Consider the following 24295-nt stretch of genomic DNA (forward strand, 5'->3'; position numbering starts at 1 on the left):
TTGTTTTTTTATTATCAGACCTCAAATTCCTTTTAACAAAAACAAAACCAGCTGGAAAAACCCAGCAGGTCTGAAGACGAGACTTGACGCTTCGGGTCCCGTATTCACCACATTTCTTTAGCTGTATCTCCGTGAGGCGTCGCTGCAGCACCTGAGACACAGAAAAGGGAAACTATCAGTGAACTTGCGGAAACCTTCGCTTTCACTGGGTAGGAAGCTGGTCACTCGGGTAACTCACTCACTTCTTTCGGCAGGAATGTTTCGCACACGCTGAAGCACGGAGACGGCTACAGCGTTTGGACTGACACCTGCCACATATAGAACCTAACCTGCTCCCACCCAGGGGGGATTCGAACTGTGGGAGCTTAAAGTCTATTAACCCGACGCGCTAACCGCTACCCCGTCATTTAACTCTTGCAGCGAGACGCTTCTGAATGGACCTAGTAGCGTGTGTGTCTCAGAGCCAGCACCAGTCAGACACCACCTGGACAAATTGTCAATTTTAAAAAAAAACTAATTCTAGTTTTATTAAAACTTTCTTTTTCCATTTCATAATTGAACTCTCTCACATCCCAAAGTGTTACTGATTTGAATTGCAACGCCTCCAAGTAGACCACAATGGTCTCCAGATTTATTTTCTGTCCACATGGCTGGGAAGTTACCATCTTTATTCGGCCAAATATGGGACAAGAGGTCAGTGGTCTGAAGCGTTAGCTCTATTTTTCTTCCTCCACTGTTTAAAAAATAAGGGGTCGCCCATTTGAAACACAGATGAGGCAATTTTTTTTTCCACTCAGAGGGTTATGAGTCTTTGGAACACTCTTTCTGAAAAGATGGTGGAAGCAGAGTCTTGGAATATTTTTAAGGCAGAGGTGGATAGATTCTTGGTAAGCAAAGGGGTGATAGGTTATCGGGGGTAGGTGGGACTTCAGGTTACTATCAGATCAGCCATGATCTTATTAAATGATGGAGAAGGCTTGAGGGGCTGGATGGCCTAGTCCGGCTCCTTGTTCGTAGATGATGCTTAGCAAGTTGAGTATTTCCATCATTGTCTGTTTTTATTCCAGCTCATTTCAGAAGTATTCAAAATCATGAGGGGTCTGGACAGAGCAGATAGGGAGAAACTTCCCCAAGGTGGAAGGATCGAGAAGCATAGGGGACACAGATTTAAGGTAATTGGCAAAAGAAGCAATACGACATGAGGAAAAACTTTTTCGCACAGCGAGTGGTTTGGATTTGGAATGAACTGCCTGAGAGTGTGGTTAAGGCAGGGTCAATTGAGGGTTTCAAGAGGGAATTGGATCATTATCTGAAAAGGAAGAATTTAGAGCGCTATGGGGAAATGGCAGAAAGTGAATTGCTCCTTCTGAGGTCCAGAATGGACATGATGGTCGAATGTCCCTCTTCTTTGCTGTAATCCTGATTCAATGCAATTGGCAACCATACTGACATCTCATAAATGAGCTTTGTAAATGCGTAGGAACTGATTTCATGGTCACTCATCCCAGATTAATAATCAGCTAATGACAATCATTCTTTGGACTTGGTACATCTTTGAGGGTGAGTGGCTCCAAGCTGACATACCTGGTGACTGGAGCTGAGTTAATTTGCAATTTGGTAAATGGATAGCTGAGGCAGACCCTGTCTGAAGTGCTCCAGATTGTTGTTAATGGCAACCAAGCAGTCTGACTTATTCATCGAAACAAAAACCGTAAAAGCTGGAAAAACGCCAGCAGTCAACAAGCTAGAAATTGGTCACACAGCACCCATTTTTCAAGACTTTGCAATGGTGGGGCTGGAAGCACATGTGAACTTCCAACCAAAAGTGAGGCACCTGTCACCCTGGGTAAGAACATATTAGACATTCCTTCATCCATTCCAGAAGCAGGCATTAAGTCTTTCAGCATATACAAATAACAATCTAATGCTTACTTGAGGTTCCCATTGCGAGTTTGGTTTGCCTTGAGGCAGCTAGCTACGTTGTACCCTGGGAAACCAACGCTACACAATGCCTGCAACAAAGTTAAACGTGAACCTTTAAATGTGAAGCTAAGAGGTCCAGGAGTGCAAAAATAGGCCGAATATCTATACTAACATTTCACCAACAACATGCATTTACATAGCACCTTTAATGTGGTGAAATATTCTAAGGTGCTGCACAAGAGCATCATTAAACACTGAGCTAAATAGAGATATTAGGACAGGGGACCAAACATTTGGTTATAAAGGTAGGTTTTAAGGGGTGTTTTAAAGAAGAGAGACGCCTAACAATGCAGACTGTTGTTTTTCCACAGATCTTCTTAACCTGCTAAGTATTCCCAGCTTCTTCTGTTTTAGCTTTCATATTTCCAGCATCTGCAGTACTTTATTTGACTTATTAATGGAATTGATTGGACTGTTACCGGAACTGGGATTCTTTTTATTTAGTTCCAGATGTCAGCCTCCTTTTTGTAGCGTGGCTGTGGTATAAAATGTTCAAAGTGTCGCAGCTTATAGGAACATTACATTATTAAGACACAATTCTAGAACAACAACTTGTGTTTATATAGTATCTTTAACGTGGTGAAATGTCCCAAGGTGCTTCACAGGAGTGTCATCAGACAAAAATACAAAACAACAGATGACCAACAGGTTGGTCAAAGAGGTAGATTTTAAGGAGCATCTTAAGGAAGGAGAGATAGCGAGGCAGAGAGTTGTAGGGAAGGAATTTTAGAACATCAAGATAACTGAAAGCACTGCTGAGGCGAAAGGAAGTCAGCAATACACAAGAAGCTAGGACTGGAGGAAATTAGAGTTCTCGGGGGATTGTAGGGCTGAAGGAACTAACAGAGGCCAGGAGGATCAATTAATATAAAGCACTTGTGGAACATAGAAAGTAAACTGCAACTTTTTTTGAGGTCTGCCAAAGGAAGATGTGGATTCAGAAGTTTTAAGGACAAATTTAAGACACATAACAGGAGCTTGCATTGCTAGGAACAATGGCTAAAACATCTACTTAAGACTTATCTAGATGCTTAATTGGAATTGTTGCCAGGAATTAAAGAACTTGCACTGGCATCACACTTTTCATATCCTTTTTTAAGTGTAGCGCTGTTGGTTTGCAGGGCCCCGGGGGAAAAACAGGGAGTGGCAACCGGGTGACTTACCCCTTCAGAAGGCCAGCACAGACGCGACGCGCAGAGTGGCCTCCGCCTTTGCTGTAACTATCCGGCGATTCGACGGTAGGAACTGAGGTTTCCCGGAACTTATCGTCAATGCCCGTGCGGCTGAGGGAACTTGTTTTTGTGAGCGGACCAAGATGGCGGCGGCCATGGGCGCAGATTTCGCCGAGGCGCCGCCGAATGTTTATTATTTTCGGGATCCGAAGCCGGCGGTGGATCCGATCTTCGAGCTCGGGGAAGCCCACGGGGCCAATCCGGGCCAGGTGCCGCTGGTGGTGGATAACGGCTCCTTCCAGTGCCGGGTGGGCTGGGCCCTGGACCAGAAGCCGCGGCTTCAGTTTAAGAATGTCTCGGCCCGCAGCCGCGGCGCCTCCCGCAGCGACACCCAGGTCGGCAACGACATCCGAAACCTGGAGGTGGTCCGCTGGCTCCTCAAGTCCCAGTTCGACAGGAATGTGGTGGTGAACTTCGATATTCAGGAACAGGTGTTTGACCACATCTTCCAACACCTGGGCATCACCTCTGAGGTGAGAGGTCAACAACCTGTGGGGGTGGGGGAAGAGCTGAGACACCACAGGGGCACAACATGGCAAACTGTGCCAATCCTCCCCTCCCTCCCATCCACCCACCCATGCATTGTTGTGCCCCCCTCCTGATGTGGTGCGACGCGCCCTTCGATGCTGCACCCCATGTGGTGTAGCGTTAAAGATGGGGCATGACATGACCTAATGTGTTTAAACCATTGACTTTGTATGATGCATTGTATCCCAACATGGAAAACCACCTCCCGATTATGGCGCAACATGCCCAACGTGGAGCGCCGTGTCGTGAACCGGGACACAGTGGATCAGATTTTGTTAGCAAAATAATGATGGGTTTAATGCGCACACCTTTACACGTGTTAAGAAAAAAAGCAACAATTTGTGGTGAGGAAAGAATAATTGTGAATTGTTGGAATGGCTGTCCCCCGGAGCTTTTGTTTAGTTGAAAAAGGCGTAATGCGTGGACATGCTACTTCTGATTGCCATGGATAGGGCCCTCTGTGCGAATGTATGTAGCTTCTAGCAGAAGAATCATGTCCACATCAACTAAACAAAAGCTTGGGATAACCATTCCCTGGTCCATTCCCCATAGCAATGCCTTGACCAATCAGAGTTGACCTGCCTGATTTGAATTTGAATAAAAGGTTGGCAGTTAAATGATCCCTGGTGCAGTCTCCACGACAATGCCTCTACCAATCAGAGTCCACATGCCAACCAATCAGCATTCTCTTCTCATGCAGTATAAATTGTTGTTCCCTTTACTATTGGTATTCTTGTGAACTGTCCTTATAAATGCAAGGTGAAAAGCTTCAATAGCTTGTCTCTCTTTTTCAGCTGTGAAACCCCACAAATGGATGGTCAATTTGTTCCACTCCATATATTGTAATGCACTTGGCATTCTTAATGTGTGTGTTAAGCTGGATTGGCTTTTACATTTTTATTTGTTATTCTTGCCCCATCCCCCAGTGAATAATTATGCTTTTCAATGGCTATGTGTTAACTTGATCCCAGCTACAGATAGCTGCTATAGTAAGCTCTGAAGATTGTACTAATTGATAACTGTTTGTATCTATCACAGTTTTCCGTGGAACATCCAGTAGTTTTAACAGAAGCACCATGTAATCCACTGTATTCACGGCAGTTAATGTCCGAGCTCCTGTTTGAGTGCTACCATATTCCCAAGGTGTCATACGGAATTGATGATCTTTACAGCTTCTGGCGCAATAACAAATCAGCCTCCACTGGACTGATACTTTCCTCTGGATATCACTGCTGTCACATTCTGCCAGTGCTGCATGGCAGGTTTGTTAAGCATGTACATGAAAACTTTAAACAGGTTCTACATAGAAGTCACTCAAACCGTGCACTACTACAGATGAGGCAAAGCAATAGATCACAAGGGTTGGAAATCTGGAATAATTGGAATTGCATAATAGATTGAATGGTTAATATTTCAAATGCTCCAAAGTTCTCTTTCATGCACTGACTGACCTGCTATTTTAAAAAATTAGGGAAAAAATTGCATTTATAAAGTGCCTTGTGTGACATCCAAAACTGTTTCACAAGAAATTAATATTTTTAAAGTGTAGTCAGTGTTGTAAGGAAGTACTGCATGGTCCAACAAACAAATAATCAATGAACAAATAATCTGTTTTAGTAATGTTGTTTGAAGGATAAGTGTTGCCCAGGTCTCTCGAAGAACTTCTCTGCTCTTCAAATAGCTGCATTCACCTGAAAGGGCAGGCAGAGCCTCAGTTTAATATCTCATCCAACAGACAGACCTCTAATAGTGCAGCACCCCCTCTGTACCTCACTGGAGTGTCAGCCAAGATTCTATGCTCAATTTCTGTAGTGGGTCTTGAACTCATGGCCTTTTGACTCAGAGGTGAGAATGCTAGGCCAGGCCTGACACCTAGATTAAAGATCACTATAGGGAAGGAATGGTTGGGAAGTGGGCAAGAAGAAGCTTGATGGGCATCTGGTAGAGAAGTTGAGAGCAAGAAGTTGAAATCCTGGCCCTTTGTAGCATGTAATAGATTGCCATAGAATATGGAAGCTAGCAAGAGTGACACCAAGGGAGTAATGGCTGCAATTGATCTCATTGCTACTGGACTAGAGAAGGCAAAATCAGACAGTATTTCATTCCTGCTAGATAATACACCCGTGGGAGCATCTGTAGCTTTGCCATCACTCCATTTCAATGTATATCTTTATCTTGTTTCACACTTCTTTCTGTGCTTGCACTGATGGATGTTTCCCTCGTGAAATCTAGGCTGGATGCTCACAACGGGAAAAGGATTAATCTGGGCGGAAGCCAGGCAGCATCATACATGCAGCGTCTGCTGCAGCTGAAGTATCCTGGACATTTACCGGCTATAACACTCAGCAGAATGGAAGAAATTCTCCATGAGCATTGTTACATTGCTGCTGACTATATGGAAGGTAATTTTGGTTCTCGTGCTGCGGAATAAGCTATTTAGGCAGAGATCGCATTATCTAGTAGGTTAATGTCATGTGGTCAGTGCGACTGGATTTGATAGTCTGAGAGGTTCAAAGGGATAATTTTCCAGAGCATTTTATCCCTTAACAGCCCTGGATTTTTTTCTCTGTTTTTCTGCCTCTCCCAGGCCCCAGGTTATGTTGGTGGAAGGGAGGGGGAAGATGGAAGATAAAGTGTTCAGTCAGGATGCTCCAGCTGGTCATTCCCTGTCTGTCAAGTGCCAGGCAATCACCATCTTCAGCAAAAGAGAATCTAACTATCGCCTCTTGACATTTAATGGCATTACCATCGTTGAATCCCCCACTATCAAATCCTGGGGTTGCCAATGACCAGAAACTGAACTGGACTAGCCATTTAAATACTGTGGCTACAAGAGCAGCTCTGCAGCAATTAACTCACCGCCTTACTCTACAAAGCCTGCCCACCATCCAGGGCGCACAAGCCAGGAGTTAATGAAATACTCTCCACCTGCCTGGGTAAGTGCAGCTGCAACAACTCAAGAAGCTTGACATCATTCAGGACAAAGCAGCCTGCTTGGTTGGCACCCCATCCATCACCTTAAGCATTCTGCCCTCCGCCACCATTGCACAGTGGCAGAAGTGCATATCATTTATAAGTTGTACTGCAGGAATTCACCAATTTTCCTTTGACAGCATCTTCCAAACCTGTGACCTCTACCACTAAGAAGGACAAGGGCAGATGCATGGGGACACCATCGCCATTTTGACTTGGAGCTATATCACAGTTCCTTCACTGTTGCTGGGTCAAAACCCTGGAACTCCCTCCCTAAAAGCACTGTGGGTGTACCTACACCACATGGACTGCAGTGATTCAAGAAGGAGGCTCACCACCATCTTCTCAAGGGCAATCAGGAATGGACAATAAATGCTGGGTTAGCCAGCGATGCCTACATCCTGTGAATGAATAAGTAAAATAAATAAATTTCCCATGTTTCAACTTTACTGTTCCTAGAAGAGGTTTGTTCTGATCTGGTTTACCGTACCGCTGGTATGTTCTCCTGTTAAATTGTAAACCATTCCCCAATGGTGAAATAGAAAAAGACCCAACCACACTATAAAGGACCAGAAAGTGTCACGTTTTGTTCCATTCTGGGCTGACATAACTCATTGCTGACCAATTAAAATCAGCTATCAGAAATGGCTTCAGTTCCCCTGCCACCTGAATTCTGTGTCATGATTGCCTCCACGCGATCTGCATTGAAAAACACACCCTTGTCAACTGGTAAACTAATCTTTTTCTTACTTTTCCTCTCTGTCCCTTTCTTTTTTGCATGACCCAACCTTTCTTTTTATTTCTCTTTCTGTTCCTGATTTGACATGGAATTTACCCACTGATTCACTCGCCGTCTCGTTCCTTTCTCTGTTTATTTTTCAGTCTTTAAAGCTCTTTGCTTAAGGAACTAGACTGCTGGTTCCGCTATTCATTGAGGTCACAGGTGCCCTGTTATCCTTGCCATGCAGTTTTGGTTCTTATGTCAGCAACTTACAGGGCGAAAAGAAAAGTTTGATGGAAGCAGGAAAAGATCTAACTAACTGGGCACACCGTGAAATGCCCTACTCCAGCAAATCCCCGCCCAATCATTTAGATAGGAAGCTGTTACATCCTTTCTACATCCAGCAAACATACAGGTGTAGGCCATTTAGCCCCTCGAGCCTGCTACCCCATTCAATAAGATCATGGCTGATCTGATTGTGGCCTCGACTCCACATTCCACCTGCGCCCCCGATAACCTTTAAATTCTGTTGTTAGTCAAGAAGCTATCTGGCTCTGCCTTAAAAATATTCAGTGACCCAGACTTCACCGCTTTCTGGGGAAGAGAGTTCCAAAGACTCATGACCCTGTGAGGGAAAAATTTTTCCTCACCTCTGTCTTAAATGGGAGACCCCTTATTTTTAAACAGTGACCCCTAGTCTTAGTCTCTCTCGCAAGGGGGGAACATCCTTTCAGCATTCATCCTGTCAAGTCCCTCAGGATCTTATATGTTTCAATGAGATCACCTCTCCGTCTTAAGTCCAATGGATACAGGCAGAACATGTCCAACCCTTCCTCATAAGAAAACCACACCCCTATCCCAGGTATCAGTCGAGTGAACAAACAAAAACATAAATCAAGCTCATTTTTATTCAACTTCATTGGATTTCTGCTTAACATTAGAAACAATGAGTGTGTTGGGAAATTAACCTTATTTAAATTTATAGTTTTGATTTAGGAAACTGTTGCATTCACTCCAGCAGCCTTGACATCAGTGAATCCCCCACTATTAACATGTGGCGTTGCTATTGATCAGAAAACTTTTGCAGTGGACCAACCACATAAATGTTGCTGCAGCACATCAGAGGCTGGGCATTCTGCAGCTAATGGCTCATTTCCTGGCACCATAGAACCTCTCCATCACCTCCAGCTCAGGTGTGTGGTGGAGTGTCCTCCATTTGACTAGATGTACAACCCTAACAATACTTAAGAAGTTCGACACCATCTAGGTCAAAGTAGTCTGCTTGACTGACATCCCATCCACCAGTTTAAACATCTGTGCTCTCTCTTATCTGTGGCCACAACCTACAGAAGGTACTGGAGCAAGTTGCCATGACTTCTTCAGCAACACCTCCCTAATCCCTGATCTCCATGACTTAGAACAACAATAGAAGCAGGTGCGTGGAAATTCCAACACCTCCAAAACACCTACAATCCTGACTTGGAACTATATCGGCTGTTCCTTCATTGCCATTAGGTTGAAATCCTGGAATTTCCTACTTAACAGCACTGTTAGGTGCACCTTCTCCACGTAGACTGTAGCAGTCCCAGAAGAAGGCCCACCACGAGCTTCCCAGGGGAGCTGAAATGTGCAATGGGAACATAGAAAATGGGAGCAGGAGTAGATCATTCGGTCCTACTCTGCCATTCAATATGATCATGGATGGTCCTCTATCTCAACGCAATACTCGCACTCTCTCCCCCCACGCTCCTTGACGCCTTTCCATCGACGCCCATGTTGTGAGAATGAGTTTAAAAAGAAGCGTCTTAATTGTCTCAAGTATCAGGAAGAAAAAGAAATCACACAAAAGATTAAATAAATTTTTTTTTTGAAGTTGGTGTGACAGTGTTTTTGTGGGAACGCGCGAGTTTAGAAACCTAAGCTCAGGCATTTCTGTCTCGAATTCTGAATCGCAGTTGAAATTTTTGGTTTTGTTGCTATTGTTTACCTGTTTGCAGAACTCAGCCTGTGGAAGCTCCCGGACTTCTACGAGAAGAATATTCACAGGATGCAGTTGCCTTTTAACAACAAACTGCTGGCCAGCACTTTGACAGCAGAGGAAAGGCTGGAACGGAGGCAGCAGCAGATCCGCAGGCTGCAGGAGCTCAACGCACGGCGCAGGGAAGAAAAACTGCAGCTCGACCAGGAAAGGCTCGAGAGACTGCTCAGCATCCAGGTAAAGGCCACAGTTACTGAAGGTGCTCTGCCATATTAGCATCCGTGCCAGTATTCCAAAAGAGCTGGTGAACTGCTGTCAAGATTCTGCCTATACCATTTCGGAAAATTAACAGATTCCACCTTTCGTGTCTTCAGGGCGTTCCAAGGTATTTCACTGTCAGTGAATCACTCGTTAAAAGTTGAGTCACTTCTTTTTTTGGTAGGCACTTGTGACAGCCGGTTTTTGTATCGCAAGGCCCGACAAATAATGTGATAAATTTAAGGTAGCTTTTTTGTGGTGTTGTTTGAGGTCAGGAGACTGGAAGAGCTTCAGTCTCCTCATTAAAGTGCTGTGGGACCTTTGAACATGCATCTGAACAGGACTTTGGTTTAGTGCCTTATCCTAAAGATGCCATGACTGATGATGCTACATTCCCTCACTCTCACAACAAAGTGTTGGCTTGGGGTGAGTTTGAACCCCCACAACCTTCTGACTCGGGCAAGAGTACCAACAGCTAAGTCGAGCTTGACACTTGAACTATTGCATTCTTTTCCACACTGCAAGATTTTGTTGTTCAAGAAGCAACAGACAGATTTGGAGAGTGCGACCCCCATAATACCTGTTTAAAAAGCTCAGGTACCATAAAGTAAAATCAAACTTCACTCGTCTGTTATGGCAGGCAGATGGTAAATGTCATGGTGCCCAAATCCCACAGGGAAACTTGAAGCAGCTGCCACAACTACTTGCAATTTGTACTTAGAGATGTGGGCTTTGTATTCAGTAAGAAGAAGGCCACCAAGTCTTATAGGTTTCTTAAAAAAAGCTAAATTAACACTAAATAAAAGTGATTTTAAGCACATACGTAGGTTTACAAATTACTGCTATAATAACTTCTAGCTCCTCTGATTAATCTAACTTTCAGTTACACCTCCGTTAAGGCAACAGTGAAAAAAACATATATTTTAAGAGACCCAGGCAAAGTAACATGATATCCTGAACAGTCAAATTCAAGTTTTCTTCAGTTTCTTTAGATGGCAGCTTGAGGCTTAGATGCTGGAGGCTTTTCACATTTGTTAGATCTTAGAATTCCTTCTTTCCTACACACAACCTCATCTTCTTTACACAGATTTCCCCTTTGAATGTAAATTCCCATTGTTTCTCAATGTCTTTGGACAATGTCTCTGACAATAAAAACCTATCATAGCACCAATTTTACCTGTAATCTTTGGGAAAAATAAACACACTGTTTCTTAACTTCTCCTGGATAAGTGAAACATTTCATCCCCTCTTTTGAATTCAAGCTAGTCTGGTTTATTTAAAAGTTCAAATGTTCCCTTTACACCTCACATTCTAAAACTTCACCCATGTTTACCTAATTAACATTTCAAACCTAGCTTATCTTCTGATTCATCAAAGCCTTCAGGCCACTTGCCTTTAATTCAATTAAGTCCCCCCCCCAACACACACACACACACACACACACAGACCCCACTATTACCCTACAATAAATTCCAATAACATTATGATAAATATTATATCTTCCTGACAAGTCACTGTGCAGTAATAGCTCTGCATATGACCTTTTATGCAAGTGAAATAGTTACGAACAAACTATGTCCATCTTACCAAGCTAGGCGTAAAAGTACAAAGTATTGTGCGCTTTTTAATTTCCCAAATTAATTAAATCCGAGGATTCAGCTGTGGCTCCTTGTTACTGAAATATCTAAATGCTGTAAGGTGTGTTAGGCAAGAGATCATAGGAACTGGAGGTAACTAATGAATCATTATTTTGAAGTCTTGCCTGCCTAATAATGCCTGAGACTAATTGGATAACTAGTTCAAAGACATGATTGGTCGAGTAGCTGCCTCCTGTCTTATTGGATTTGGTGATCCTTCCACCATTTCTGCCTTTCCATCACTGCCACATCATCCCTCTGATGCTCCATATGATTTCTCCCCTTGCATCCAAGTGTGTTTGTGTGTGCATGCGAGTGTGTGCATATGAATGTGTGTGAGTAAGTGTGCGCGAGTGTGTGTGTGTGTGTTTCTCACTGTGTGAAGAAGGAACACATTGTTTTCTGGAGGCAAATTGATTGCGTGAGGTGCACACTGAGCAGGGAGGCAGTGAAAAAACCTTTCAGTCTAATCAGACAAATACTTCAGACGCTCTTGTAAACTACAAACATGGATACCTGAAGCATATGGACAAATAATTAGATAAATAATGGGCACTTAATAGATAATAAAATCTGCACTGAATGTTGTTATAGTGAAATAGTGCTTATTGTAGAAAGGGCCCTGAATTCCTTCTCGCGCTACTCTGCTATTTCCATGAAACCAATGCCAGAGCTCGTAAGTGAAGCTTGCTTAATCTTTGGACTAGTGCAGATGGGAAACTAAATAATTCATGCAAACATTTCACATGTATCTTTTAAGATTATAGAATGCCTTGTTTCTCATTTTCAACCAGAAAACATTGTTATTGTTGAAGTATTAAGAAACTGATGAAGGAACAGGAGTATGTCATCAGAAGCCTAGAAAAATAATTCCTGTTTTCTCCATTTAAACGGTCCATAGGCTACATCTGACATTTGCAGGGACATAGCAGAATGGCTGCAGTACTGATTTTCTGCCACTAGAGGGTAGAGACTGGTTCAATGCCCCTAGAATCCCAGTCATTCAGGACAAAAGCAGCTTGTGAGAGCTTCATTAATGTCATAGAAAGTATAGCACAGAAACAGGTCTTTTAGCCCAACTGGTTCTGATGTTTATGCTCCATACGAGCCTCCTCCCACCCTTCTTCCTCTCGCGTTGCCAGCATATCCTTCCTTTTCTTTCTCGCTTGTGTTTATCTAGCTTCCCCTTAAGTGCCCCATATTTTTTTGACAATGAGAGCAATCTACTCTAGGTTACCCTTTTTTTTTGGAGGAATGTAATCAGGTTGACTACCTTCCAGTAATTCAGCCTAATGAACAGATCTAGCCATTTATATAGCTTCGAGCTTGCCTGTTTTCTGGAGGTAAATGGATTGCGTGAGTTGCTTACAGAGCAGCCAGGCAGTGAGAAAACCTTTCAGTCTAATCAGGCAAATGCTTCAACCACTCCCATGTAAGTGCTAACACAGATGCTTGCTTGGATTTTTATAATATACACATGGGTCTTGATTCTAACTCTGGGTGGATTTTGCAGAATAACTCCCCTGTGGAGAACATTAGATATAATTAAACTGCTCTTTGTGGCATGCAATGCCACTGAATTAAAATCTGGGATCACCATTCATTGTTTGATTGTGAAAGAAAGAAATACTTGTATTTGAAAAGTACTGTATAAATGCAAGTTCTTTCTTTAGATAGTGCCTTCTATTATTAAATGTTTTGGGGTGCTTCACGTGATTACTTTTTCTATTTGTTCTTGGGATGTGGCTGAGGATGAGGATGTTTTTTAAGCTCCCTCTTCCGTAAAGTTGTTAAATGTTTAATTGTCCATCATTGTTCACAACTGGATGAGGCAGGACCGCGAAGCCTTGATTTGATCCAAAAACAGAAAATGCTGGAAAAACTCAGCAGGTCTAACAGCATCTTTGAAGAGAAAAACAGAGTTAACGTTTCGAGTCCCTATGGGACAAGACTCAAAATGTTAACTCTGTTTCTCTCTCCACAGATGCTGTTAGACCTGCTGAGTTTCTCCAGCATTTTCTGTTTTTGTTTCAGACTTCTAGCATCCGCAGTATTTTGCTTTTACCTTGATTTGATCCGTTGGTTGTGGGATAACTTAGCTCTGTCTATATTGCAATGCAATGACTGTTATGGCAAACACAACAGCGACTCTGTATCATCAAAAGCCGCAGACGTAAGTCAGATGAATGGCTGGTTATTCTCATTATTTTTGGAAGTACTGGGTGAAGAGGAATCTTGATTAAGACACTAGGAGGACACTCTATGGAACTATAACCAAGTGCAGAATTGAGCTTTGAGAAGGGAACTTTTCCTTTGTGAGATCTGGTTTTGGAATGCAGCTTTATATGTTGGCAGTGAGCTCCAAGGACAGTACAAAAGTGACCATGATTTAGCAATAATTGGCCATCCCTTTCTGATAGGTCGGTTGGTATATGAAATAGAAGTGTTAAACTGATGCAATAGAAAGTGTCATAAAAACAGGAGATGCTGGAAAAGCTCAGTGCTGTGAAGTCATATTGACTGGAAAGGCTAACTCTGTTTCTCTCTCCACAGATGCTACCAGAGCCGCTTTTTCTAGCATATTCATTTTTATTTTAGATTTCTAGCATCCGCAGTATTTTGCTTTTACAATAGGAAGTGTCCTCTGAGTTGTTATACAGTCCCATTGTTGGGCTAGCACTTTATTCTGCATCTAACCATGGCAGGTTCTGAATGGGCAGAAAATATATATTTTATTTCCCGTCATTGAGCTCATTTACCTTGACAGAATGGGGCAGATCTGTATAAACAGCAAGCTGATTCAGCATGATATATTATTGTCCTGTCTTCATTCCTTTAGGAGCTTTTGGAAGAAGGCATGACTGAACGATTCAAGCGAGCTCTGTTGGAAATGAACATGGATTCCGCAGAGGAGTTGCAGTCGTACATTAACAAGCTCAGTCTGGCCATTGAGCAGACCAAACAAAAAATCCTGCAGGCAGAGGTCAATGTGGAGGTGGACGTTGTCGACACGAAGCCAGATGTGAGTAGCGAAGGCGACTGATCTCGTGGTCACTTTTTCCCTTGCGACTTTTCCGACTGTTGCTGGGCAATGCTGGCGGGGCAGTCAGGCAAATCCTTTGACGCGCAGCAGCCGTTCTTCATGTGTTAAGGTTGTGTCAACTATCTGCTTGGCTTCAGAGCCTGACCCTGTGCTCAAGTCGATGCTGGCGCCGCCAGCCTGGCATTTTCTACCAGGGCTCATTGGATCACTGTCAGCAGTTGGCACCACAGTTGACTTGTCCTGTCACTGAGAGAAAAGAATGACTTACGTTTCTACAGCACCTTTCAGGGTTTTCCAAAGCACTCTACAGCCAGGGAAGTACTTTTAAAACCTATTCACTCTCGTAGGAAACGCGGTAGCCAATTTGCGCACAGCAAGGTCCCACAATGATCGCTGTGATAATAACCAGCTCAAACAAAATACTGGGGATGCTTCAAATCTGAAATCAAAGCAGGAAAGGCAGGTGTGGCAGCATCTTTGGTGACAATAGCAGAGTTGTGGTTTCAGTTTGGTGACTTTTTGAGAGAACTCAGTGACCAAGTCATCGGCTTTTAATGATGTTCGTTGGGTGATAATTGTTGGCCAGGCTACCCTGGAGAACGCTCCTGCTCTCCTCCAAAATAGTGCTGTGGGATCTTTCACATCTCCCTGAGAAGACATGTCAAAAATAGCATCTGAATCCTTACCCAAGCTGAGATCAGCAGGATTTCATATCCCAATCACACAGTACATTTACCCAGTGAGCCATGTAGGGCCTGTAATTAGCATGGAGGACCATCACAGCTGCTGTATGGAGAGCTAGCGTCTGGCAAAAGAAACCAATGCCGGCCACGCAAGTGTAACAAAGACATGCTTAAGGGGGATCTGAGGTGGTGCAGCAACAAGCCTAATGAGCTGAAAGAATCAGCCCGAAACAGAACTCGCTGGAGAACGCTGATGTGTAGATCTTTGGTCACTTTTAAAAAGGATCGACGTCTATGTCGTTTTGCTGCCTGCGAACAATGTCGTTGAGCAGCATCTGTCCATGTCACAACGTGACTTACATATGAATTAGGAGCAGGAGTAGGCCACTTGGCTCCTTGAGCCTGCTCCGCCATTCAATTAGATCACGGCTGATCTGAATGTAACCTCAACTACACATTCCTGACAACTCCCAATAACCTTTCACCCCCCTTGTTAATCAAGAATCTATCTAGCTCTGCCTTAAAAATATTCAAAGACTCTGTTTCCACTGCCTTTCGAGGAAGAGAGTTCCAAAGACTCTCAACTCTGAGAGAAAAAAATTCTCCTCACCTCTGTCATAAATGAGCAACCCCTTATTTTTAAACAGTGACCCCCTAGTTCTAGATTCTCCCACAAGATGAAACATCCTCCCTACATCGACTCTGTCAGGATGCCTCAGAAGCTTAAATGTTTCAATTAAGTCGCCTCTTACTCTTCTAAGTCCCAGTGGATACAAGCCTAACCTGTCCAGCCTTTCCTCATAAGACAACCTGCCCATTCCTGGTATTAGTCTAGTAAACCTTCTCTTCTAGCGCATTTACATCTTTCTTTAAATAAGGAGAGCAGCACTGTACACAGTACTCCAGGTGTGATCTCACCAGTGCCCTGTATGACTGAAGCTCCCTACTTTTGTAATCAATTCCCCTCACAATAAATGATAACATTCTATTCGCTTTCCTAATTACCTGCTGTACCTGCACACTAACCTTTTGTGATTCATACACTAGGACACCCAGATCCCTCCGAATCTCAGAGCTCTGCAATCTCTCACCATTTAGATAATATGCTTCCTTTTTGGTCTTCCTGCCAAAATGAATGATTTTACATGAGCCCACATTATACTCCATTTGCCAGATCTTTGCCCACTCATTTAACCTATCTATGTCACTTTGTAGCCTCCTTACATCCTCTTCATAATTTACTTTCTTACCTATCTATCTTTATGTCATCAGCAAGTCTAGCCACCAGTCCCATCATCCAAATATAAATTGTAAAAAGTTGAGGCCCCAGCACTGATCTGTGTGACACACCACTTGTCACATCCTGCCAACCAGAAAAAGATCTGTTTATGCGAACTCTCTGCTTCCTGTTAGCTAGCCAATCTTCTGTTCATGCCAAATCTTCTATCTGATGCCCCAACTGTTTCCGACTCTGTGCGTCCAGACTGGGACTACACAGCCATCTTCGTCTTTGTCGTTGATGAGTCTGCCCATCCTTCATCTTCTTTGACTTCCAAGTATGCCCATCACGGGGGAGCTTGTCTCTGTCAATTCCTTTTTACATGTTATCATTTTTACAGTGGCTTTGTTCCGACTTCCCTCACCCACCCTGCTCCCCCACCCCGAATGCTTGTGCATTATATTCAACGGTAGGGGTGGGTGCAAGAGCCTTATGGGATGGCCTGATAATGATGTGCTGATGTATTACAATGAGGTTCCCAACAACTGATAGCGGACAATGCGGCCTGCCGTCGGAGGGCTGAGTGGACAATCGCAACTTGTCTTCCCACCATCGTGAAACTGAACACACCGTATTGTCCATTCACCCCCACCTATTACACCCGCCGCCAGCAGGCACTGAAAATTCCGCCCATAATGTGGGAAAATGTGAGATTATGCACTTTGGCATGAAGAATAGAGGAGTTGAATATTATTTAAATAGAGAGAGACTGCAGAAAGGCTGCAGCACAGGGATTTGGGGGTCCTCGTGCATGAATCACAAAAAGCTAGCATACAAGTTCAGTAGGTAATAGGGAGGGCAAATGGAATGTTGGCCTCCATTTCAAAGGGAATGGAGTATAAAAATAGGGAAGTCTTGGTAAAACTACACAAGGCACTAGTTAGACCACACCTAGAATACTGTGAACAGCTTTGGTCCCCTTGTCTACGGGAAGATATACTGGCATTGGAGGCAGTCCAGAGAAGGTTTACTAGGTTGATCCCGGTTATGGAGGGATTTTCTTCTGAGGAGAGGTTGAGTAAGTTGAGCCTGTACTCATTGGAGTTTAGAAGAATGAGAAGTGACCTTATTGAAACATATAAGATTCTTAGGGAGCTTGACAGGGAAGATGCTGAGAGGTTGTTTCCCCTTATGAGAGAATCTAGGACCAGAGGGCATAATTTCAGAGTAAGGAGTCACCCATTTAAGACAGAGATGGGGAGTTTCTTCTCTCAGAGGGTAGTGAATCTGTGGAACTCTTTACTGCAGAGGGCTGTAGAGGCTGGGTCGTTAAATATATTCAAGTCTGAGATAGACAGGTTTTTAAGCAGTAAGGGAATCAAGGGTTATGGGGAAAAGGCAGGAAAGTGGAGTTGAGGATTATCAAATGAGCCATGATCTCATTGAATGGCGGAGCAGACTCGATGGGCCAAATGGCCTCCTTCTGCTGCTATGTCTTATGGTCTAATTATGTCACCCCACAACCTCCTTCCAACCTTAGGACCTTAGTGATTAATTTTAGCACAGGAGAGAATATTGGATGAGCATGAGGAAACAACTAAAATATTTATCCTTTTTTCATTAAATGGATGCGAAGGAAACTCTCATTGTAGGTTTACCGTTAGATTCAACAGCAGTTTAATTCTTATGCAGGTAAGTGTTCAGTTTAGTTGTTGAAGTCCTACAGATATTTAGTGTATGAGGGAAACTGTTGTGTCCGTGAAGGATCTGGGAGTAACTAATGCAGGTTGATGCTGGATGACCTCTAAAAATGGCAGGGAGCAGAAAAGAAAACCTACGTGCAGCACCTGACAATAGATGTCTTTGACATTGGTAACGAGGCAGTAGTGCTAAATATTACAAAATATTTACAGCATAGAAACAAGTCATTTCACCCCAACAGCTTCATGTGGTGTTCATGCTCAAACTGAGTCTCCTTTTTACCTTTCTTCATCTAACCACATCAACATATCCTTATGTTACTTTCCCCTGATCTAACTTCTGCTTCAGAGTGTCTTTGAGGCGTTTTCTTTGTCCTCCCTTGGAACACTGGCCATTTGAGAGTTGAGGAAACAGGACTTGGCAGGGACACTTTTTGGCCACCTAGACATGATGTCCAGTCCATCAGTGTTGATTTTGCAGAGGTTTTGCCCGAATGCTTGTGGAACTGGCTTCAAGAAGGACACTAGCATTTGTTCAATAGTACTCTTGTTGAATCCAGAGGTTGTGATGGAGGTGTTGCTGGTGGAATTTCTCCAGCGCTCTTATGTGTCGCTGATATACAGTCCAGGTTTCACTGTGCTACACTCTGAAGCTCTCCTTGAAGCACGGCAGCATTGACATTAATGACTGGGGGGGAGATTGCTATCGATTGTTCAAAATGGCGACAACTTGTCCATCAAGCTGCGTCATGCTTTGAGTTACAGCGTCTTAATGGTGAGGCAGAGCGGCAGCCGAGAAGGAAAGAAAAGAAGGCAAATCCTGCATTACCTCGTGGGACACCCTGTTCTGTGTGCCCAAAGATCTGCAGGTTGAGAATCGACCTGTCCACTCCCAAGAAGACCCATGACAGAAACCCGTGACCCTGAGTAGACATCATCTTTGAATTGAGGGACAGCTTCCACTTAGGTTCATCTGTGCTATTTGCCTTCACTGCTTGGGGTATTAAGTTTCATATTCTGACTACTCGCTTGATAAAGAAGCTTCTCCTTAATTCACCATTCGATTTACTAATGATTGTCTTAAATTCATGGCTCCTCGTTCTGATCTCTCCATCTGTCCTATCATAATCTTAAAAGACCTCTTTGGGGCCACCCCTCAATCCTCTCCAGAGAAAAAACACCCTGTTTGTTTAATCTTTCCTGATGGAAATAACTGTTCAGTTGTGCTTTTATTCCAGTAAACCTTTTTTGCACCTCGTCCTAGTTAGAATATGGAGACCAGAACTGCGCAGTACTGTGGTGTAACTAAGAGAAGTAGCACTATGCTTAGAGAAAATGATTGAAACATATAAGACCCTGAGGGGTCTTGACAGGGTGGATGTGGAGAGGATGTTTCCTCTTGCGGGAGACTCTAGAACTAGGGGGTCACTGTTTAAAAATAAGGGGTTGCCCATTTAAGGCAGAGACTAGAAGAAATTTTTTTCTCTCAGAGGGTAGTGAGTCTTTGGACCTGCCTTCCTCAAAATGGAATGGAAGTAGAGTTTTTGAATGTTTTCAAGGGAGAGGTAGGTAGATTCTTGATAAACAAGGGGGTGAAAGGTTATTGGGGGTAGGTGGGAGTTTACAGTCAGATCAGCCATGATCTTATTGAATGGCGGAGCAGGCTTGAAGGGCCGAGTGGTTTACTCCTCCTAGTTTGTACAATTGTACAATGCTTGAGTTTGTCCTCAAAGGCCCTGCAGCAAGAGTTTGACATTTCCTGTTCTATGTCTGTTCACCAAATGTGGCATAAGCCTACCCCCAAACGTGATGTCAACATCATTAATGACAAATTAAGAATTTTTCTTTTAATTGTTTGCAAGAGTGAGGTTCAGATGATGTAGTCCTTTTCCCTGGCTGAGGGGGATATAGAACAACGGAGCACAATTTCAGAATAAGGGGCCGATCGTTTAAGGAGAAATTTCTTCACTTAAAGGGTTGTGAAGCTTTGGAATTTTCTACCCCCCCAAAGGGGATATGGTTAAGGGATATGTACAGTCATTGAATAAATTTAAGGCTAAGATATGACTTTCATAGAATTGAAGGATATGAGGGCCAGGCAGGAAAGCAGGGTTGAAGCCCAGGATCTGCCATGATCATACTGAATGGTGGAGTGGCTCGATGGGCCGTATGGTTTTCTCCTCCTATTTCTTATGTTCTGATGAACAGAAGGGTGAGGCAAAGGAGATAAATTAAAAATACAGTGTGTTCTGCCTGTTGTTACCATTGGCAAAATCATGGTCTGTGAGTCTGCCAATTTTCCTTTTACTCATTAGTTGAGTCTCTGGGATTTCTCCTTTCCAATTGGTTCTTTTCTACTTTCATTATTGGCCCATTTTCATTTTCTCCCCAATCAAATTCCATCAAAAATTGATTCTACATTTGCATTTTCCTACATTACAATGGTGGCTACACTTCAAAAGTTCTTCATTGGCTATAAAGCACTTTGGGATGTCTGGTGGTTGTGAAAGGTGCTATATAAATGCAAGTTTTTCTTTCTTGTTTTCTGTCCAATTTCAAGTAAAAACAATTGAAATACAGCCTAACAGTCCTCCCCTGTGCCACTATCTGCTGTTAAAGATGAAATATATAAGACATGGAAAATTTACAAAATAACAGTAAGAAACTTTATCATAAAGATGATTCCACCAACTTCCCTGTTCCTTTTCTCTTAACTTGACTCTGAATATCACACTTGGGATGCAACCCTTCTCTCCTCACCACCCCCCCCACCACCGACTCCCACCCACCCATCCTTCCCACTCCACTGCCGATATATCTGGAGGCTCCATGTATTGTCCCTATTGTAAACAAAAAAACACATGCATGCTTGTATTTCTCTGACAGTAAGGGACACAATGTCAAGTGCCGCTATATGGCCTGGGATCCAGTGGATGTCATCCAAAGGAAAAGAGGGAGACTCTTGGTTGGGAGAGCATGAGCAGGAGAAAGAGTGCGGGAGGTGCTCCTCTGAATCTGGCTAAAGAAGAGGCAAAATGCAAAAGAGACATGGTTGAAACTTGGGGAGGGAGAACCAATTCAGGACTGAAATACTAGTCAAGGGAGAGGGAAGAAAAGAAAGAGATTCTGTTGAGCAGCTGGTGAGAAGAGAGCTGATATACTCAAGGGTGGAACGTAAACCCATTGATAGTGCAAGGCATATTTAAGGGAGTGAGGAGAAAGAGACACACTTAGTTGAGTGTGGGAGGAGGGAGAGTGAGAGAGTGTGTGACCCTCTTGTAGGGCGAACCACCACCATTACTGGAAATGGATGAATGGCGGACATCGGGGCTTAAAGGGCCCAGAATGAATACAATCTCTCCCTTCCCCACTGACCATGGAAGTGTGTGTGGGTTCTCCCTGTAGGTAAGTGCACTCACTGAATGATGTATTACTGCACGACAGGTTGAATCCTTGACCCTTACTGATCAGGCTGATTTTTATACACGGTACCAGATGTGAGTGGATTCATACCTTTCATCTTTTGTCTGAAATACCTCCGCAGTATCAATATAACACTGGCTATCTTTTATCCCCATGCGGTACTTGGCATAAACCATACAGTACTGGGTGTGCTCAGTTAATAGGGAGGGGATATTAAAAGCCTTTACTCAGATGTATACTGTAAATACTTGATTTCCATATTGTAATGATTGTGTTGTAAACAGGTTTCCGATCTGGATCAAGTGCTGAGTTGTGATCAGTCAATGGATGAGTTGGAAGGAGTGAATGAGCTGGACCAGCTATTCCCTGAATATCAGAGTGACTTTGGCAAGCAAACCAATGTAGTCCAGGTATAGTTTTTAACAGCCTGTCCGTGAGCATGCAGCTCTTGATTCTACAAAGCTGACTATAAATTACATTCGAGTTCCCAAACAAAAATAAAGAGTACTTTGAGAGTAAGAATATGCATGGAGAAATTTATTTTCCAATAAAAGGTCCTTTTGTACATTCTTGGATTTTTGGCAAGTTACGGATAGAACAATGGACAGCTGGGTGTAAGTCACAAAGTGTAGATCTAATTAAGAGCTTTAGATTGTTTGTGCATAGATTAATGAAGACAAGATTGCAGCCTTGCACTTACTGTACCGTATTTTGGTGCATGGTTCTGATGTTTAGCTCTTAGCTTGCCTATGAGAAGCTATTTCAGGGCAACTAGGGATGGGCAATAAATGCTGGCCCAGCCAGCGACGCCAACATCCCGTGAATGAATTTTAAAAAATCATGTCTCCAATAGCAGAAGCAGAGGACACAGCCTGTATTTGAAGGTGGGGTGAGTGATGAATTCAAATCTAATTCATAGAAACATTTCAGTGAGCGAGTGATCAATCTATGGACCAGACTGTCTAGGGAGAAAGTGGAGGCAGATAGTATTGACTCATTCATTATTTTGGAAAATAACATTTTGGGCACAGCATATGTGTATTTGAGAAACGATATGTAGTGAGTGCATCATGCTTAGGAGGAACAGGTGTCTTTGGACCTATAGTTCCCAAAGCTCTCTCTTACTGGGATTTTCCTCACATCATGTTTGGATCTTTTGCAGGCTAATTGATAGACTTTGATTGCAATGAGTCAACAATTCTATTATTGTTGCAACATGTGACTAACACGATGGTGGAAGGCCATTTATCATCTAGCAACCCTTTTGTTCATTTGAGGTCAATATTCGGGCATTCCCCATATGGAAGTGGTCTAAATAGCTGCATCCTGTGATTATTGGGAGGATAATTACTGTTAATTTTGGAAAAAAAATCTAAATTAATAGCCATTTTGTTCCTCTTTGAGAAGAGCCCAAGTTATCTTATGGTCAGGAAAGCAAACAGGAAATGTTTGACTTTCCATTTTTGTAAACATCGGGAAAAAATGCAATCATAATTTGTTGGTGTTTGTCACAAAGTGTGATATCTGAAGTACGAGAGACTTGTCTCAAAATTTTACTTACATGCGGCCTGTTTTGAGTGAGTCCGTGCAGCTTTGAGTATTCTTTCTGCTGACAGTAAAATACCAATGAATGGCATGCTCTGTTTTATTGAAGTTTACAATTATTAATCCTTCAGATTTCTATTCCCCAGTTTGTTCGCCTCTCTTGAGGTAGCTTGCTCGAGATTGAGAAACCTGACATTTCAGAAATATTTCCACAGAAGGACTCATAACTGCCTTGAGTCTGTGTGTTAATGTGTCATGACACTAAGCTACATGCTTCTTAAATGTGTACCATGTAAACTAGTGAATGAATTGAAAGGATGACAATCTCACAGTGCACCATAATCAGTATTTCATTTTCTTTTTAACAAATCCTATCTTTTGATCCAGCCAATTGGACAGATGTTCAACCTAGCTGAATACCATCAGCTTCACTTGGGCAGCGAGCGAATCCGAGTTCCTGAGATTCTGTTCCAACCGTCTTTGATAGGCGAGGAGCAGGCCGGTATAGCAGAAACCCTGCAGTATGTCCTGGATAGGTATGTCCTTCATGATTCATTCAACAGTTGCTCACATTTGACGACTAATCCATTTACTTTCAAGGCACTCGTGGTAAATACCTTAAACTGCACTTCCCCCTCTTCTGCGATGCCTCTGTCATAGGTTTTGCAATAATTTGGTCCTGTTGAGTGATGTGTTATGATAAGGCCAACACCACAGCTAGTGATTACATTGGTGAGCCTTCCCATGAAGTGATGGTATGCGGGTTCGTGCCACTAATTACCCACAGTGGCCAGTTAAGGAGAGACAGTGTTTATTGAAATCAAGACTACTTTGACAGCTCTTATTTTAACCCATTCTATTTTTGATTCTTAGAAGTTACTACCCTCAAATGTCTTCCTTTCCTCCTTTCATTCTCTGACCTTTTTAAGGGTCAAATTCAGGCCTAGCAGAGTGCCTCGCACTTATATTTATTTAAAAATGCCTTCACTTTGAAAAATAATAACTGTGTTTAAGTGAATGACAAGCTGCCCCGATATGTCATTCATACTTCTGTCATCTAGAAACTTTACATGATGATATGAGCACCCTGATGCCTTGTATCTTTAGGTATTTGAGATTGGCGTATTAATCCAAAGACTTAGCTCGAACAAATGGGCCATTGCTGCTCTTGGCTGAATGGAGCCTGGTAAGTTGATTTTTCAAAGCGCAGCACATTTGCAACAGGAGTTGATGACCCTATAACAGGGTAAAAGTGCAGTGTAAGGGGACAATTGAAACCGCACGTAACTGGACTGAAAGTATTTGGCTGGATATTCATTTCATTCTTTGATGCTGATTCAGAAAATACATCAATTAGGTAACCTAGGACTTG

General features: G+C 43.0%; 1 protein-coding gene and 1 long non-coding RNA gene across 6 annotated transcripts in view; one reads left to right on the top strand and one right to left on the bottom strand.

Moving 5' to 3' along the window:
- On the bottom strand, positions 1-3300 carry LOC121287367. Its single transcript, XR_005945181.1, has 3 exons — positions 3147-3300; positions 1933-2012; positions 1-151 (listed from the first exon to the last, which is right to left on the bottom strand). It is a non-coding gene; the product is annotated as an uncharacterized LOC121287367 (long non-coding RNA).
- The window catches only part of actr5 (actin related protein 5), a 27693-nt gene continuing 6616 nt past the window's right edge, over positions 3219-24295 (top strand). For 2 of the 5 annotated variants that reach the window (XR_005945180.1, XR_005945179.1), the window contains exons 1-7: positions 3219-3688; positions 4782-5005; positions 5976-6145; positions 9435-9652; positions 14150-14332; positions 21663-21788; positions 23311-23459. Coding sequence is in view for 3 of the 5 variants with exons in the window: in XM_041205171.1 (XP_041061105.1) it covers positions 3299-3688; positions 4782-5005; positions 5976-6145; positions 9435-9652; positions 14150-14332; positions 21663-21788; positions 23311-23459; positions 24031-24052 (1482 nt within the window). In the remaining 2 variants the exon portion in view is untranslated. Of the gene's footprint in view, positions 3689-4781; positions 5006-5975; positions 6146-9434; positions 9653-14149; positions 14333-21662; positions 21789-23310; positions 23460-24030; positions 24124-24295 lie in introns of those variants that run through there. The other 3 variants (XM_041205171.1, XM_041205172.1, XM_041205170.1) reach the window with 3 other exon arrangements.

This window comes from Carcharodon carcharias, chromosome 14 (assembly GCF_017639515.1).
Source record: "Carcharodon carcharias isolate sCarCar2 chromosome 14, sCarCar2.pri, whole genome shotgun sequence".
NCBI classification, from domain to species: domain Eukaryota; kingdom Metazoa; phylum Chordata; class Chondrichthyes; order Lamniformes; family Lamnidae; genus Carcharodon; species Carcharodon carcharias.